Below are 15,992 nucleotides of genomic sequence, written 5' to 3'. Positions count from 1 at the left end.
TCATTCAGATTTGGCTGAAAGAAGGATAAAAGGGATTAAAATATTTTAAACTCTTGATGAGTATGGCAGAATTGGAAATTCAAGGCTTCTGTGAAACAAAATAAGATAATATTGTGCAGATAGCCACAGGTCTAAGTATGTGTGTGTTTCCCTTTTGTTTTGCCACATGCAGGGGATGGAAAAATAATCTGTTTTTTTAAAAAATGAGACGTGGGGAGAATCAAACAAAAGAGAAAGAGAGGGCATGAATGCAGCGAGAGGAATGTCAAGAGTTAATCTCCCATATAATTCACTGGAGGCTAAATTTGTGTTGTCAGGGGAACAGTTCATGTAAGATTTATGCACACTTTTCTCTCTGTGAACTTTAAGGTAAATCTGAGCCAGGGACTGCTGCATTCCTTATAAACCTCTAGCACAGCCCACTGATGCTTTTTCAAACTTTCTCATTATTCAATAGCACATTTTTCCACAGCACTTTGCTCTTGTTTATACATGCTTACAGCAGTATGAGGCTTTGGGGGGAAAAAGTCCTACAGTAAAACACCTGTATTTTATTAAGACTCAAAAGTAGTGTTCTACCTTTTCATTTTTACTGCAGTTTTTTTCTGTGACTGGGGAGCTGTGGTTTGTGTTTAAAAGAAAGGAAAATAACAGAATGAAAATTACATTTGTCGTGGGGGCAGGTGGAAAGGATAGATAGGAGACTGGCTTCTCGTTTCATGGCTAACCTAATTTGTTAGGTCATTACTATTATTATCTATATATATAAAAATCTAAACATGTGTTTGTCCCTGATGGTCTCCCTCAGAAGCTGACAGATGGATCGCCCCCAAATTTTCACAGGACGTCCCTCCCTGTTGCAGGCAGGTAATCAGACCTTCAAATCACCGAAAGTCCATACCTGAGGTAAAACGTCTTTTTCCTGGTGCACCAGTCCATGAAGCTGGCTGTGTTTAACTGTCACCCTTAGAATGTTCGTGCAGCATGTCTGTGGCCTGAGGGGTTGGTATGAGGGCTTAGAATGTTTGCTCAGATGGTCAGAGATGAGCAGTGAAAACAGTAAATAGGTAATACTGTTAGGTAATACAAGTGGAAGTGAAACACATACACACTTTGCCGTGTGAGATGTTGGGTGGGGTTCCCCCCCTCACACGCAGGCAATTTTCACTCTCTGTGCCTCACCTACTGCTACCACACAATACACATCCAGCTCATCCTCACACACCTCACTCTGACCTCCCTCACATCCAACCGCCACTTACCCACTTCCTCACCCATATTCGCCACAGCTCTCTTTTACTAAAAGCAAGCTGGAGTTTGCCTTTTTCTTCTAAGAAAATCCATGGGGTGGGGGTGAACCAACACTACCGGCTCCGCTTCTTTTGCAACTGGCCTTTTAAGAACCCAGGGAGCTGGCCTCGATCTGAGCGCCTCACCACCCTGCCTCTGCTGCCTGACTGGGATAGCCTCCTTGCCCCAGTTCTGCCTTACCCAAGCCAGGATTGTGCATGCCAACCAGCCTCATGGACAGTGGGATTTGCGCTCTGGACAGTTCTGTTGTGGAATGGAAACAGTTACCTTATACTAAAAAAACAAGACAGCACCATATAATGATGTGCATTGAAAAGGGAAAGAGGGATTCAATTTGACCACCCCAAAAGGCTATGATGGGGATCATTGGACCTGTATGGACATCTGTGTGGGTTGCGGAGTGTGATGAGAAGGACAATTGCCACAGCAACACGTGGCCGGGCCTGCTAGTCATCTATAAAATGTATATCCCCACCTTTCTGATCAATCAGGGCCATCAAGGCAGCTAACAATTAAAACTGAGCATTAAAAAAGACTGTAAAATCAGTTAAAACTAGAACAAAAATATAAATGTAAAAGGCAGAGATAGCACTTAAGATATAGGGCAGCAAAGAGGGATCACTGAGAGAACGGCTGATGAAAGAAAATTGTATTGGCAGATGGCAGTGATAAAATATTCCTCAGGAAGGAATTCCATAATTTTGGTGCCACAACCATGAAGGGTCTCTTGGATTGCCATATGTCTATCCGCAGAATATGGGTACACCTGAAGCAGGGCTATGAAAGATGGCTGTAGGTTTAAGTAGGTTTGTATGGGAATAGGTGACCCTTAAAGTATGCTGGTCCCAAACTCTAGTCCCAAAAATATAGGACTTTAAAGATCAACACCAACACATTGAATTGGGCCCAGGAACAAATTGGGAGCCATTGTTGATGAGCTAATACTGGAGTGAGCTGGCCTTTGTGATTCACTCCAGTCAACATCCTGGCTGCAGCATTCTGTACCAACTGAAGTTTCTGAACACTTTTCAAGGGATGCCCCATGTAGCTCGCATTGTACTAATTTAATCTAGATGTGAGCAGGGCACGCACCTCAGTGGCCAGATCTTTTTTGTCCAGGGACAGGTGCAGATGGTTAAAACAGTCAAAAATGTTAAAAGCCCTTCTTAGCTATAGCTGCTACTTGATTATCCTGCAGGAGGCAGGAACACCTTCAACTTATAGGCCTGTTCTTTCCCGAGGGAGTATAAACCCCCATCTAGAACCAGAGATGCCTTAAATATGGCAGTGGGACGAAAAATTCTGACACAGTATTCTTATAGCTAGAGGTGGAAATTAAGAGAGGTATTTTTCAGTTCTGCCACACTATTAATCTATTACAGGAAGAAGGGATACATAGACAGTTGTCTTGAGCAGTGGTTCCTGCAGTCCAGATAAAGATGAATGCATTGTTAATTGAATCTCATATATGTATCCTGGCTCAGATGTGAAGTAAGGGAAAGACTGGGACAACAAGATAAGAGGTGTGGAAGGAACCCTATTGCAACTCAGGGTGGGAGAACAGACTGCAAGGCCTCAGACACTGCAGAGTCCAACATGGGTGGATTTTGCATAGAATATTTATATCAAGTTGCAGTCATTATAAATAAACCCGTTTTCCTTTTTTTCCATTTGCATGTGTGCCGTTTACTCATTCAGGGAGCGATTTGAGCCAAAAGAGAAAGCAGCTCCATTTGTTTTTCTATGATTGAACAGAGCCACCCCCTGAGAAAAGCAGGCTGGGAAGCCCCATGACTGTGAGAAGCAGGAAGCGTGCAAAGCAGCTCGACGGGGCAAAACTGTGCCCACTGCCAACCCTGTCGCACTGGCTGAGAAGCAAAATAGAATTCATGCTACAAGTGCTCTCGCTTGCTGCGGGAAATTAGAAAGTAAAGGTGGGGTTAGAGGAAATATGTACATGTGGAAAGTGAAAGCAGGGCCACAGTGAAATACACCTGTACAAGAAATCTTGCTGCGGCTCCACCATGCCTTTACCGCGAAGCAAGCACCTTGTGCATAATCGACCCCAGTAATTCATGTTTCTCTCTGTTGCAAATTAGGAACTAAAACTACTAGACCACAGCCACACAGCCTGGAAAACCCACAACAGCCAGTTGATTCTGATTGTGAAAGCCTCTGACAATACATTTCTAGGTAATACCATGAACCACCAAAAAGGCAAATAAGTGGGTTCTAGATCAAATCAAGCCTGAACTGTTCCTAGAAGCTAAAATTACTGAACTGAGGCTATCATATTTTGGTAACATTATGAGAAGACAGAAGTCACTGGGAAAAGCAATAATGCTAGAAACTTTGAAAGCAGCAGGAAAAGAAGAAGACCCAACATGAGGTGTACAGACTCAAGCAAGAAAGCCATGGACCTCTGCCAGAGCAGAGCAAGACTGTTAATGGCCCTTTATGCAAGCGCTACTTATCCCATGGCTGTTTCCTTCATAGTGGGCTTTTCCAATATTTTTTTTTGTTTACTCCCAGGATTTTCTTGCTAAAAAAGGGGTCCTAGCAGAGCCAATACACCATTTGGCCCATCTGCTGCTTCCTTGTTCTCTCCATTTAACCTCTGTTTGGGGAGGTTTTTCTGGTGCTGCTTGTGGTCTAGCGTTAATTTGCTAGTTCATGTAAGTTTTATGCCAGTTTCATGATCTGTCACTCCAATGATAGACCATCAGCATGTAAATAAAACAAACAAACATCCCTTTCAATCTTTCAGAGGTGGTGACTGGAACAGTGGGAGAAACTGTTGTTGTGTGGGTGGGGAAGGCAGGGAGGAACAGGAAAATCCAAAGGAAGCAAGTGCATGCTGATTCCTTGCACTCTCCCTGTGAAGGGAAAGGAAAAGTTGCACTTTCAGAGCTTTTAGAAGCTGAAGATTCTCTAATCTGAGAGCACATGACTGCCAAAGAGAGCACATGACTGCAAAACATGTGCATAACTGAGAATCCAACATGAAGGGGATGTATGCTTAGTGTGAAGAAGTCTACAAGTGCATGAATGGCCAATGATAGGGTGTTTTGGTGGACACCAGAGGCGGAGCAAGGGGGAACTGCACCCAGAGTGCGCGCGCGTCCCGAACCCCTGTTGCAGTGCCGTCCACCCCCACCCTGCCCCGGAATGTCCTGCCTTGCCCTGGACACGCCCCCTCCACGTTGCGCCCCACCCAGCCCCGTTGGCACCATGCCACTGGTGGACACTGATTCATAGGCTGGCCATGAGTCAGAAGCCACTTGACGGCACTTAACACACAAAGGTATGTAGGCATCCCAGAAAAAGAAATTTACCATGGCATTATAAATTTGATGATTTATGTTAAGTTGCATGGAGCTTTGCAATAAGAACTGTACAGGAAATCAGGCCTAGAAAATTGTATTGCTGAGAGTCTGAAGCAATCCCTTATCACATAGGACTATTCAGTTGTAGGAATTCTCAAATTTAGTCATGGTGAGTCTGACTGAAAGAGAGTTTTGATTAACAGAAACAAATAGCTTGAGCCTTTGCAAGCATAGCACTCTAAAATGCTCTGTAAAGTTTAATACATCTGTCTTCTCTTGAACAATGTTCACTTAATTGCCAGTATATTTGCTGATAAGACAGTAGAAGAAGTTTGCCACAGCAGTGGTATGTTAATGTGGAGCAGGCAAAATTCTCCCACTTTGTTACAATTCAAAAATTTGTGTGGTCTGTGAATTCTGACCAATATTCTCATCTCTTGTTTGAAAAGGTAAAGGGTTCCATTTTAATAATTTTCTTACTAAAACTTATGGAGGAAATGCAGAAAATATTAAAGCAGGTGTTTTCACAAAGGGCAACATATGATTATTTATTTGTTTGTTTGTTTATTTATTTAATGACTGTGATGGAGGGAAAGGAAGGATAGGGAGAAACTAAACCACGAGATGAGATACCTGCAACAACCTAAGGACAGATGGAGTTTCCCAAAATAGTACTACTCTTGTGGACAAAGAGACCACATGAGGCCATAAATACGGAAGTGGTAAACCAGCAATTCAACATCAGGTCAAACAGAAACAAAGGTAATTTGCCATGCAGACACAATACAGGAATAAAGATGGTAGTCTTTTCATAAGGAAATAGCAAAACTCCCCAAATATGTTTTCCCAGAGAAATCAAAAAGCAAAACAACTGAGTCAGGAATAATGGACCACACTATGCATTCTCAAAACTGTCAATCAACATGAGAAGAAAGATTTAACAAGTGTGTGGCATGAAGGGCAGATCCATATTCTGCTTCCTGGATGAGATTCGTGGAATCTGATTCTGGCTGATTCTGGGAATCAGGAAAACAATAACATGCCTGGTCTAACAGTTGTTCCTGGTACAAAATTTAATCTGGCTGGCATAGCCAGTGAGATTTCTGGCTTGTGGTTTCTAAACAGCAGTCCACCATGCCAAATGTCAAACTTGAAATGACTTCTAAAAGTAGATTGTGATATGGCATAATGGGAAGGAAGAGGGTGGCATCAAAAATTCTGCTGTGCACAGATATGTCTGAAGAAGTCTTCGGATTCCAGTTTTGTTGGTGCATTATTTTGTTAATGCATCATTATTTACTGAATACCTTTATATGCGGTCTTTTCACTAGTTCATGGTCTGAAAGATGTGAATATTCAAAACAGTAAATCAGATTTTAAAATGAGTATATAAAAGCAATTCAACAAAACATGAATAAATTTTTTATGAGTTGCGCAAGGATAGCTAACTGAAGCACAGAAGCAAAATTAAATCACAGCCCCAAAGCTTGCAGTCATAAAATACAGTTTAGACACAGGGTTTAGCTCTTGGGGCAAGAAAGTAATCTTTTTAATTCAATATACACCTGCCTCAGAAAACTTAAATCACATTATTCAATGCATGTAAATAACCTCCTAAAGTATCTCAATGTCATTTGGTAGAAACCTGGCTTACAGTTACAGAATTTTACTCCTCCTCAAAAGCTGTAATTTGCATCTGCTTGTAAACTGTGGTTGGGAGCTATTACATATCAGACTTCCAGAATGTGCACAAATTAAGGAAATCACAGGGTATTACCACTAATTTACATACAAAAGTAAACATCCCTACTCATGAAGCTCCCAGAGCCTTGTTATTATACAAAATGAACTGCAGTGATTCACTTGTTATTTACATAGCCACCCAAGCAGGGTATTTTATTTCTATTGTCGCCCTGTTGGACGCTGCAGCAAGGGGTAAAAAGCCTGTGACTAAAATGCATCCCAAAATGGATCCATAATAATTCTTTATAGGTGGCCTCACCACTTGGCTTATGAGTAAACAGTAATGTTGGGTTTGTCATCTCTGATTCCTCGGTTGTTGATCTATGTGGCCCTTACTTTACAAAAGTCTACCAAAAACAGAATGATTAAGGCACACACACCCCTCCCCAGATTGTTCAACATTTCTCTTACCGCTCTTGGAATCACTTCAACTGTTCCTCACAGAATCTGTTGGATTTATATACACCAACCAAATTTGTTGCAGTTTGCCAGATGAATCTTGAAAAAAAGATAACATAGTCTGCTAAAGATACTGGAATGCCAAATTAATAAGATTTTTTTCGGTGATGAGCACAACTTGTTTTAAAAGAAAAGGAAAAAAGGCTGTGATAATGGCTAGAAAGAGGGATCTATTTCTTCTACAAGGTTCAAGCATTTGTACTAAATTAGATGATGAACCCTCTCTTCATTCAAAGATCAGCAGCCTAATTATACAAAAAATGCTTATATGGTGCACCTTGGCACATGGACACGGTTTCATTTTCCTGCTCCCAAGCAGCAGATCCCCTGGTTCAAGCTCCTGACCCACTCCATGCTATAAGCTGGCAGGGGGAAAATGCGATTTAAAAAAATCATAGTCGCACTGACAGCAAAAAGTAATGTCCTGGAACTCTAAGGGCCTTTCTGCACAGCAAATGTTTAGCAGGTTGCAGTCGGGATAAAGTAACCCGCTTTCCTGTTTTCTCATTCACATGCATCCATGCAGGCAGCGACTGGAGCCCACGGAAACAATGCGAGTTGCTGTTGTGTCTTTGCATGGAGGCGAGCCTAATTTTTTTTATTTGCCTCCCACCAATGTGTAACTACGCAGGCATGCACAAATGAACCCCCACAGCCATGCTGATGTCTCACAATACCATGGTATGATCATTTGCACCTGTGTGGCTACAAAGATGTAAGCAGGGAAATTAAAAAGAAAGAGGGAAGTGCAGCCGAACAAAGCGCCACTTGCGCAGCAAGTGGCTGCAACCACTGGGATTTTTCAAAATGCTCGTGAATAGTGCAATTCTAAAAAAAACCCACCCTGGTTTGAGAGAAATTACATGGGGCAAACTTGCTTTTGGGGAGAAATCTGTGCAAAGTTCCCCCTCAAAATGGGGTTTTTTTACTGTCCTTAACCTGTGTTTATTGGCTCGTGTGGAATGGGGATGCAACCACTTCTGGATTTGCCCTGGAAATGACATCAAACCATGGGTATGATGGTACCCCCGCATTTCCTGCTGGGAGTCAGCCACTGTCTGGCAACCCTATGTATGAAGTTCAGCAATACCTACAATAGAACACTACTCATGCTCTCATGACTACTGGGTCCAAGCCAGTTCAAAGTTACAGTAAATGATGCTACTAACTTAGGAGGTAAGGATTAACCTTTTCATTTAGACATGGTTAAAACAGTACGAAGCTAGTAAACCGTTAGGCAACTGCATAAAAATACTCGCTGACTAGTGCTGTGATGCAGAGAATTTAGCTTATGACCATTATGTCAATTGACTGACGTGCTAAGGACTACAATGCGTTATTGTCATTTTACCACAAACCCAGTCGTTTCCTCAGGTGGTCCTCAAGGCAAAGGTGAACTATCAGGAGCAGAGTGGACTAATCTCAGACCCAGTCAGTAGTAGCGGGCACAGGCATCCACACAGCCAGCTTGGTCTGAACTAAGCCAATTCTTCAGTGGAGGTTGCTCAGTTTGACGTAGATAATGTTGATAGGCCCAAGCTTGCCCTTTGCTTTGTAATGTAGGTCATAGCCCTGGCCTCCTGCGGACCCTCTGGAGCAGGAGATACTGGGAAACCTCCTAGTAAGATAAAGGGCCAATCCAGTGGTGAGATTCTAAAACTTCAACCACCAGTTCACCCCTCCCCTCGTCGCATGCCCGCTTATTGCCCACTTACCTGGCTTCCCCCTTTCTGATGTTGGGCAGGGGGAGGTGAGGGAAGGTGGCTGCTGCAGGCTGGGATTCTTTCACCTCGGGCTGGGAGGCCTGGGTGGGCTCCAGCTGGGCTGCGGCCGTTGGAGGCTGGCTGGGTCAGTGGTGCGGCCTGCCAGAGTGGACTGCAGGTCCAGCAGACCTCTCCAAAAGGCCACACCACCGGCCCAAAGATCGGGCCTCTGAGCCAGCAACTGCAGATTGGGAAGTGCACCTCTGGGCTGGCGACACAGCAGTCAGGGGACGCCTGCTAGAGTGCCCATGGGCTACCCCGGCCGGCCATGCTGCGCAGCCGGCCTGGAGTGGTGGGATTTTAGCCGGTTAGCTACTGGTTCTACTGAACCTGTGTGAACCAGCTGAATCCCACCTCTGGGCCAATCTGTTTGTAGATATTAACTGGACCTCTGTCATTGTTGAAGGAAAAGTTCATGCTCCTTCTGAGTATGACAGACAGTATGGTGTAGCAGCAGTAAAAAGTGTCAGACTAGTATCTGAAAGACCTAGGTTTGAATCCCCACTCATGCCACGGAAGCTTGTTGGATTAGTTGCATTCTGTCAGCCTTATCTATCTCACAGGGTTGTTGTGATAAAAGAAATGAGGATAAAAGGAAGAGGATAAAATGGAAGAGAATTGTATAAGCCAGTTTGGGTTCCCACTGGGGAGAAAGGTGGAGCATAAACGGATTGAATAAAAAAATTAATTGTGGCTATCTGGTTAGTGGTATTGTGAGTGTTCTGACATATTGGTGCTTTGAGGCTCTGGACTCAATCATACTTGAGAAGGACTCTGACAGCTGAAGAATGTAGAAAAGGACAGCTTTCAGCTTGAACACTGGCTAGGCTTATCATTCCCAGCAAAGGGCCCAGAATTTTTCTTATCCAGCAGTCTTAAGAAAATCAGCACCATCAACACTCTGATGCTAACCAGGATGAAAATCAATCTTGCAAAATATTAAAAATACAAGGGCTTCTGCTATGTTACATGAAATGAATGTGCTCTCTACCAAAATCTTTCTAAAATTTGACACCAGGAGGCTTAATGCAGCATCTGCCTCTAAGAAAAGCATGGTCAGATCCTTCAGGAATCTTGAACTTTTTGCATTTTCGTCAAGTGTGAATGTGCAGTTTAAGCTGGCTACGTAATAAGGAGTTAGATAGGAGGACTCTCCCAGTCTGCTTAAAGGTAATGGAGGAAGTGGTCCTTACAAAATGAATTTGCCCATACTGAAACAGCGCTGTACCAGGAAGATTAAAGAATATTAAGTTATCTGAAAAGGGCTATGCATGTTCCTTTTATTCCATCCTTCAGTGCTAACACATTAGCAGATTCCAATAGAATAAAATGAAACAGAAATGAATAGGCTATATGGACTTAGGGGTCCTTTGTGAGAGAAAATGCAGCTGTGTGACTAATAGGCCAAACTTTCTCTTGGCTTCCTTCCTCCTTCAAAATTCTTGTTTACCGCTTGAGATCTAAAAAAAAATAGTAAAAGCTAGCAGTTTTCCAGGAAAAAATGCTTGATGCAATAAGCAAAGGCAGTAAATCTTACAAAGATTCAAGGCTACAAAAAAAATCCTCCAACTATTCCTTCCAGACTCCTTACTCACGTCATATCTCCCCTGCTTTGCTGAAAACATATGTCTACCAGATCCTGCTCTTTCCTAAGGGGAGAGAGAAGCATGTGAATCATATTCTGAACAGTTAACTCTGGAATTCCTGGAAAAAAAATAACTTCATCAAGGAAACTAAGAACTTCTCAGCACTGTGTACTTCTTTCATTTTTAAAATTCATATCCTGTTTTTCTTCCTCTTTGGGACCTACACCAATTTATTCAAGATTTTTATCCGGTTCTCATACTTAATTATTTTGCTAACAATATAACTTATTGGAAAGCAATTTTGCAAATGGTTAAGAATCTACCTGGTTAAGTAGAATGGTTCAGATTTGAAATCAAGGACAAGTCATACTTGAAATAGTATAAATGTTCCATATTGCTTTGTAGGTTCACTGGACTTTTACATTGGACTTAGTTATTTAGGCCTAGCTGTCTAACACAATATGCTGACTACAGAAGAAGAACGTGAACGGTGCAATGGATTTAATCCAAGGTAGGCTTTGAAGAATAAACAGAAATAATGGAAAAACTTGGTCTTTGTATAACATCATAATGAAGGAAGTCGAAAGTGATATATTCTCTCTAGTCTGTATATTCCGTGGATGCTAATACAATGAATAAAGCTGGACTGTCTCTATTTTTAAATTAGCACAGAATGCATGCTTTATGCACCACTTAATAGCAACCGTTGCTGGGAGGTGAAACTTGTGCATGTTTATAGAACACTTGGACAGAAGCCACTATAGAAATACAAAGCACTAAAGTGTCCAACTGCTCCATGGTGGGATTGACAAGAGGGTATATAGAGAAATGGATTTAAGGACCTGAAGTGAGGCTCAATTCTAAAAGCAAGGACCATCACATAGCAGTTACCAACGAGTTTCCCCATGGTTTCAGTTTGTTATTCTTTCTGTTGTTTTTTTAAAAAACAAACAATAGTAAAACATTGTAGCTGATGGAGAACAACTGCATTTTATTTTAAAAGTGGTTGCATTTTCACAACAGCAAATTAATCCAACAGCATACATCTGGTAAAGGGCTTAGGGATTTTTGAGATACTAAATAAAAGACAGAATAATATGTTCTACCTGAAAGTGTATAAAACCTCACATTTGCCTTTAATCTTTTTGGAGGTTTTGCTGCCACAATCAGACTTTAATTCCAGATGTTTCCCTTCAGGCTGGTTTGGAGCATGACAGGGTTGCTATTTTCACAGAATAAATAGTCTGGGTTACATACAGTTACATCCACACACTCCAATATGCTCACTCTTGGAAATCACTAATTTTTCACATTTCTCATTGGATGGTTAACATAAGGGCTGCCAGCATTTTAAATATGTCAGCAGGGAGTTGACTGTTACATTTGCCATATACTACACACCTTCCAATGTACAGCAGAAACCTTCTAGGGGTTCAGTCCCAATTAACTCTCATTTATGGTTTACAAATTACCCTTTCTGAGAAATCTCCCCTGATGTTTAATAAAGAAAATTCCAGGAGTATTTTTAACACTTCCAATGGTCAACATATTTGTGAGAAGCTCATTAGAACACCTTTTGAGTTCCTGGGTACACATTCAACCTGTCAATTTGGTAAGAGCAAAAAGAATTTCACGTTATTGATCCATCATTAAAGCATAGACAGGTCTGCTGGGGCCACTTTTAGCATTCATAAAAGTTCATGGGAATCAATGGCTAAATTGTTTGTGCTTATCAGCTGCCACATCATAGATTCTAACGACAGGTCAAAGCTATGAGACAATCACATGGCAAGCTACAGTGCAACAGTATACCTGTTTTGTTTTATTTTTTTGTCCTCAATTCTGTAAAAACTTATGTAATCTGAGATCTTGCAGAACAATTATCTTTACAACTAGACTTAAACCAGACTGCTGAAACTCTTGCCAAATGCTTCTAGTCTGCCTCCTGATCTAACTCAGGATCCAAGCCTATAAAAATCTTAGTACTGCTGTCATCCAGTTCTTGCAAGAGACCAGAATACCCTATTATTAGCCTCTGAGGGGAACAGCAAACTCTGCCATTATCCTGATAGCATGAGCATAAGTATGGTATGGGATTGGTGGTAGGGTGAGTGTTAGCTCATTAGGGCAGGAGATTTCCTAACCTCTGCAGGCCATTGCCAACTGATTACAAACAAGGCATCTGCTGTGCAATGGGAGCAAATGTGCACTGCTGCAAGATTTCTTGTACAGATGTATTTCCTCAAGCCCCGCTTTCGCTTTCTACTCTCCCCGTGACAAGCGAGACCACTGCTAGCACAAATTTAATTTTGCTTTGCAGCGAGAGCGGGCAGATTTGCCAGTGAGCACAGGTTTGCCTTGGACCTTTTCCTTTTGCCCACAGTCAGCATCCCTAGTCTCCTCCCTACTCCCTTGCACTGCTTTGCATGCTTCCCCCTCACCTTCCTCCCTGTTGTCAACTCCTTCCCACTTCTCTAAATGCTTGTGTCAATCAATATCAAGCAGAGTCTTTTTTTGGTTCCACCCCACCCCACCCCACCCCACCTCCCCTGCTTCTGCCCTCCCTGATGATCTGGAGGGCATTTTTAAAACTTCCTTTCAGACAAGCTTCTATTTTCAAAACATGCCTCTCTCTTGCAGCAGAGAGAGAGAGAGAGAGAGAGAGAGAGAGAGAGAGAGAGAAGGCAGCAGAAGAGAATACCAGTAAGATCTGTGCCTTTAAGACTGTTGATGGGCTGAGTTGAGAGAAGCAGCAAAAGGAGATGCTGGTTGAGACTTCAGCAAGCAGCTGTGCAACAGGCACTGGGCTGCCTCCTCATGTGTAAACAGAGAAATGCAAGGAAAGCCCTCTGCAAGCTCACTGTAACATCCCCTCCAGGAAAATCTGTCAGACTTCTCCAGGAATTGTCAGACTTCTCTAGGAATTGCTGAAAACTCTATGGTAATAGGACCCCCCTTTCTTCGCCAATTTGCCCAGGCCTGGTGACCATAACTGGTGAAGGATTAAACATTCCAAAGTCACAGAACTATAATGAGAATTAAAAATAGATATCAGATTTTATGTTCAGCAATACAAAATATCTGTATTCACCAGCTATAGCCTTTCTGCACTAGATTCTTAACGAATTCACTACAATAGATTTGCCTTTGAGGACAAGTTCAAAATCGGAAACATGATGACTGGTATAAACTTCTTTTCAGTTATACAGCTGAGTGAATACGCAGTAGCAAGCAAGAGGAAACTTAGTCAACTTTAGTCAAACTGTAGGTTGTACATAATGGCCACATGCCAAAAGCTTGGGGGTGGGGGAGAGAAGTTGATTAGTCCAACTATTTGCTTTTCTATATAAAACTGACCTTTTTGAGGAACTCGCAGACTTGGCCTCTGGGGTATTTGAGTACGTGCAAGAGAACCTCACAGTTCTCCATGTCTTAAAATTGCAATATCATCACCAAACTGGTGTTAGCAAGGGAAAAAAGGGAGTTCTATCCTGTACGATAACCTTTCCCACCAAAAGATCTAAGTGCAGTCAATAATGCTTTGGCAGAAGAGAGAAAGTACTGTGCTTCTGCAGTACCAACACCAATATTCTCTTGTTGTTTGGGACGGGTGAAGTGTTGGAGGGGGCTTGGGAGGGCTGGTACTGGGCCCAGTTTGGCCATCGCTGCCCCTCTGGGCCCGGCTTGGTGTTGTGGTAGAGGGAGGGTTGGGGGAAGGGTTGGAGAGGGAGGGGGTGGCAGTGGATGAATTCATAGTTCTACTTATATCTTTTGGTGGGACAGAGTATAGCAATGGTGGGATAACCAAAATAAATCCAATGCTTGGAGGAAACATATCTCTGAACACCAGTCACTTGAGGTTCAATAGCAAGGGGAAACTGTTGACACCATTCCTAATTTGTGGGCTTCCAGGAAGCACCTGATTGGTCACTAACAAACAGGAAGCTGGACTTGACAAATGTTTGTCTTCGTCCTATTCAGTTCTTACAATGTGGTTATGTGCATAAGTCACTCTGTAGTAGGCACCCAAATACATACCTGCTGCTGGGTGGAAACTGCTTCCCTGTGCCACATGATTGAGGTGTATCTAAATCTGGCAACCACACACTTGGGGCTGGCCATGTAGTCTATCCTATCCAATTGTCATCCTGCTGATCAGGTTGGAAAGACATGCAAAAGTGGCCCACCACGTGTGTATGACATTCCCACACACAGCAGAGTCATGTAGGATCACATTAAAAAGTAGCTTTTGATTTGTGCTCATTCTCTACCCAGGCAGAAAGTAGCAACAGAAGTACTTCATGCTTCTCTTTACTGCAAAATTAGCTGTATCAGTAACTGCTGATGGATATTGCAGGAGCACCTGAACATTAATCAAGGAGTAATTACTGGTGATGAATGCAACATGGTAAAGACAATTCTAACAGCAAACCTAACAGCAAAGATAGTTGTAAAACATGTGTAACTTAGACATACCCTGGTTTATAATGGGGTTTAATTCACTATTTTGAACTAATTTTTTCCCTCCTCCCTCATTTGCAACCCTATGAAAAAAACTGAATTATTTAGCAGCCTTAACAGGCATAAAACAAATGGAACTGTGATGTGCAGAAGCTTTGGTACAGAACAAACATAGGCTTGCTGCACGTAATGGGAAATAATGTAGCTGTTATTAAAACCATAAAATATGTTGGACACGCCAACTAACACCGAATGTAATCTCCCCTGGCTGCTTTTCTGCTCCCCAGACTCTCCCTCTATCTTTATCTCCCCTTTTTAAAAAGTATACTTCTTGTGTACCAGCAATAAATCAGAGATCTCCGGTCTTCTGCATTCACTCTTCTTTCAAATTGTTCAGGATCCAGAAACAAACAGATACAATAAAAATGTGGAAAACAGAACAGATTTTTCTGGAAGGAGCATAGGACTCAGGAACACAGCAACCTTTGGCATGTGGTAAGGACAATGTAAAGAGTACTCGATCTAAAGGACAAAAAATCTGAATGCTTATCCCAAAGCACTGCAGAACCCACAACCACAAGGCACTGAGTCCATTAGTGTTGCACTGGCTCCAGAGATGTGATTGATTCCTAGAAGTGGAACATGATACTAACTGCAGCCTGTAGAGAAACAAACTAAAATTCTGGGTGGAGTTTATTAGATGCATATACAAAGTGTAAACAACAGTTCTGCATGTAAGGATGGTGTTTAAAGATAAGAATTGGTAAAATTATAAGGGAAAAGTGGGGTGCTTTTATTTTCAGGCTAGATTTTCAAGGAATCTGAGCAGCCTATCCAACAGTTGGAGCCACTTTAGTTACTGTGAACAGGGAAGTGATGCTCTGTGAGGTAATATTACTTTTAGAGGGGCCTGGTTGGTCTATATGACTGATTGGTCATTTTGGGAACAGTCTATCGTTGGTCTGTATTATAACAAAGAACAAATGAACTGGTGGCCTGAGGCAATGGTTGGAAGAAAAGAGCTCTCCAGACAGAAGAAAAGGTAAGAGACAACCTGATTATGGACAGTAAGGAAGTGAGTTAGGTGGTGGATGGTAGCAGCAAAGAGCTGTCTGAAGAAAAGAACCCTACAGTCTGGCCGTTGAATTTAGAGGAATATGGAGGCTGGAGGGAGAGTAACCTGAATGGGGCTAGTTGAGGAAACTGTGGATCTTTCAGGAGCAGCAGACACAGTGTCCCCCAGTTCTAATACGTTCAGAGAGCAGTTCTGACCAGTGAGAAGTCACTATAAAAAAACCATTTTTAGAATAAAGATGACACCAGTTTTGAGAATTCATCCACCA

The 15,992-nt window shown here is 42.3% G+C and overlaps 1 protein-coding gene across 10 annotated transcripts in view; it reads right to left on the bottom strand.

Annotated features, from left to right (window-relative positions):
* Nucleotides 1-15,992, bottom strand: part of RAD51B (RAD51 paralog B) — a 401,339-nt gene that overhangs the window by 72,730 nt on the left and 312,617 nt on the right. For 2 of the 10 annotated variants that reach the window (XR_007243567.1, XM_048485434.1), the window contains one exon: nt 6,792-6,878. The exons of 7 other annotated variants lie outside the window; for them this stretch is intronic. Coding sequence is in view for 2 of the 3 variants with exons in the window: in XM_048485434.1 (XP_048341391.1) it covers nt 6,808-6,878 (71 nt within the window). In the remaining variant the exon portion in view is untranslated. Of the gene's footprint in view, nt 1-5,957; nt 5,977-6,791; nt 6,879-15,992 lie in introns of those variants that run through there. One more of the 10 variants, XM_048485435.1, reaches the window with a different exon arrangement.

Source organism: Sphaerodactylus townsendi, linkage group LG02 (genome assembly GCF_021028975.2).
Source record: "Sphaerodactylus townsendi isolate TG3544 linkage group LG02, MPM_Stown_v2.3, whole genome shotgun sequence".
NCBI classification, from domain to species: Eukaryota; Metazoa; Chordata; class Lepidosauria; order Squamata; family Sphaerodactylidae; genus Sphaerodactylus; species Sphaerodactylus townsendi.
This window is presented reverse-complemented; position numbering and strand designations above follow the sequence as displayed.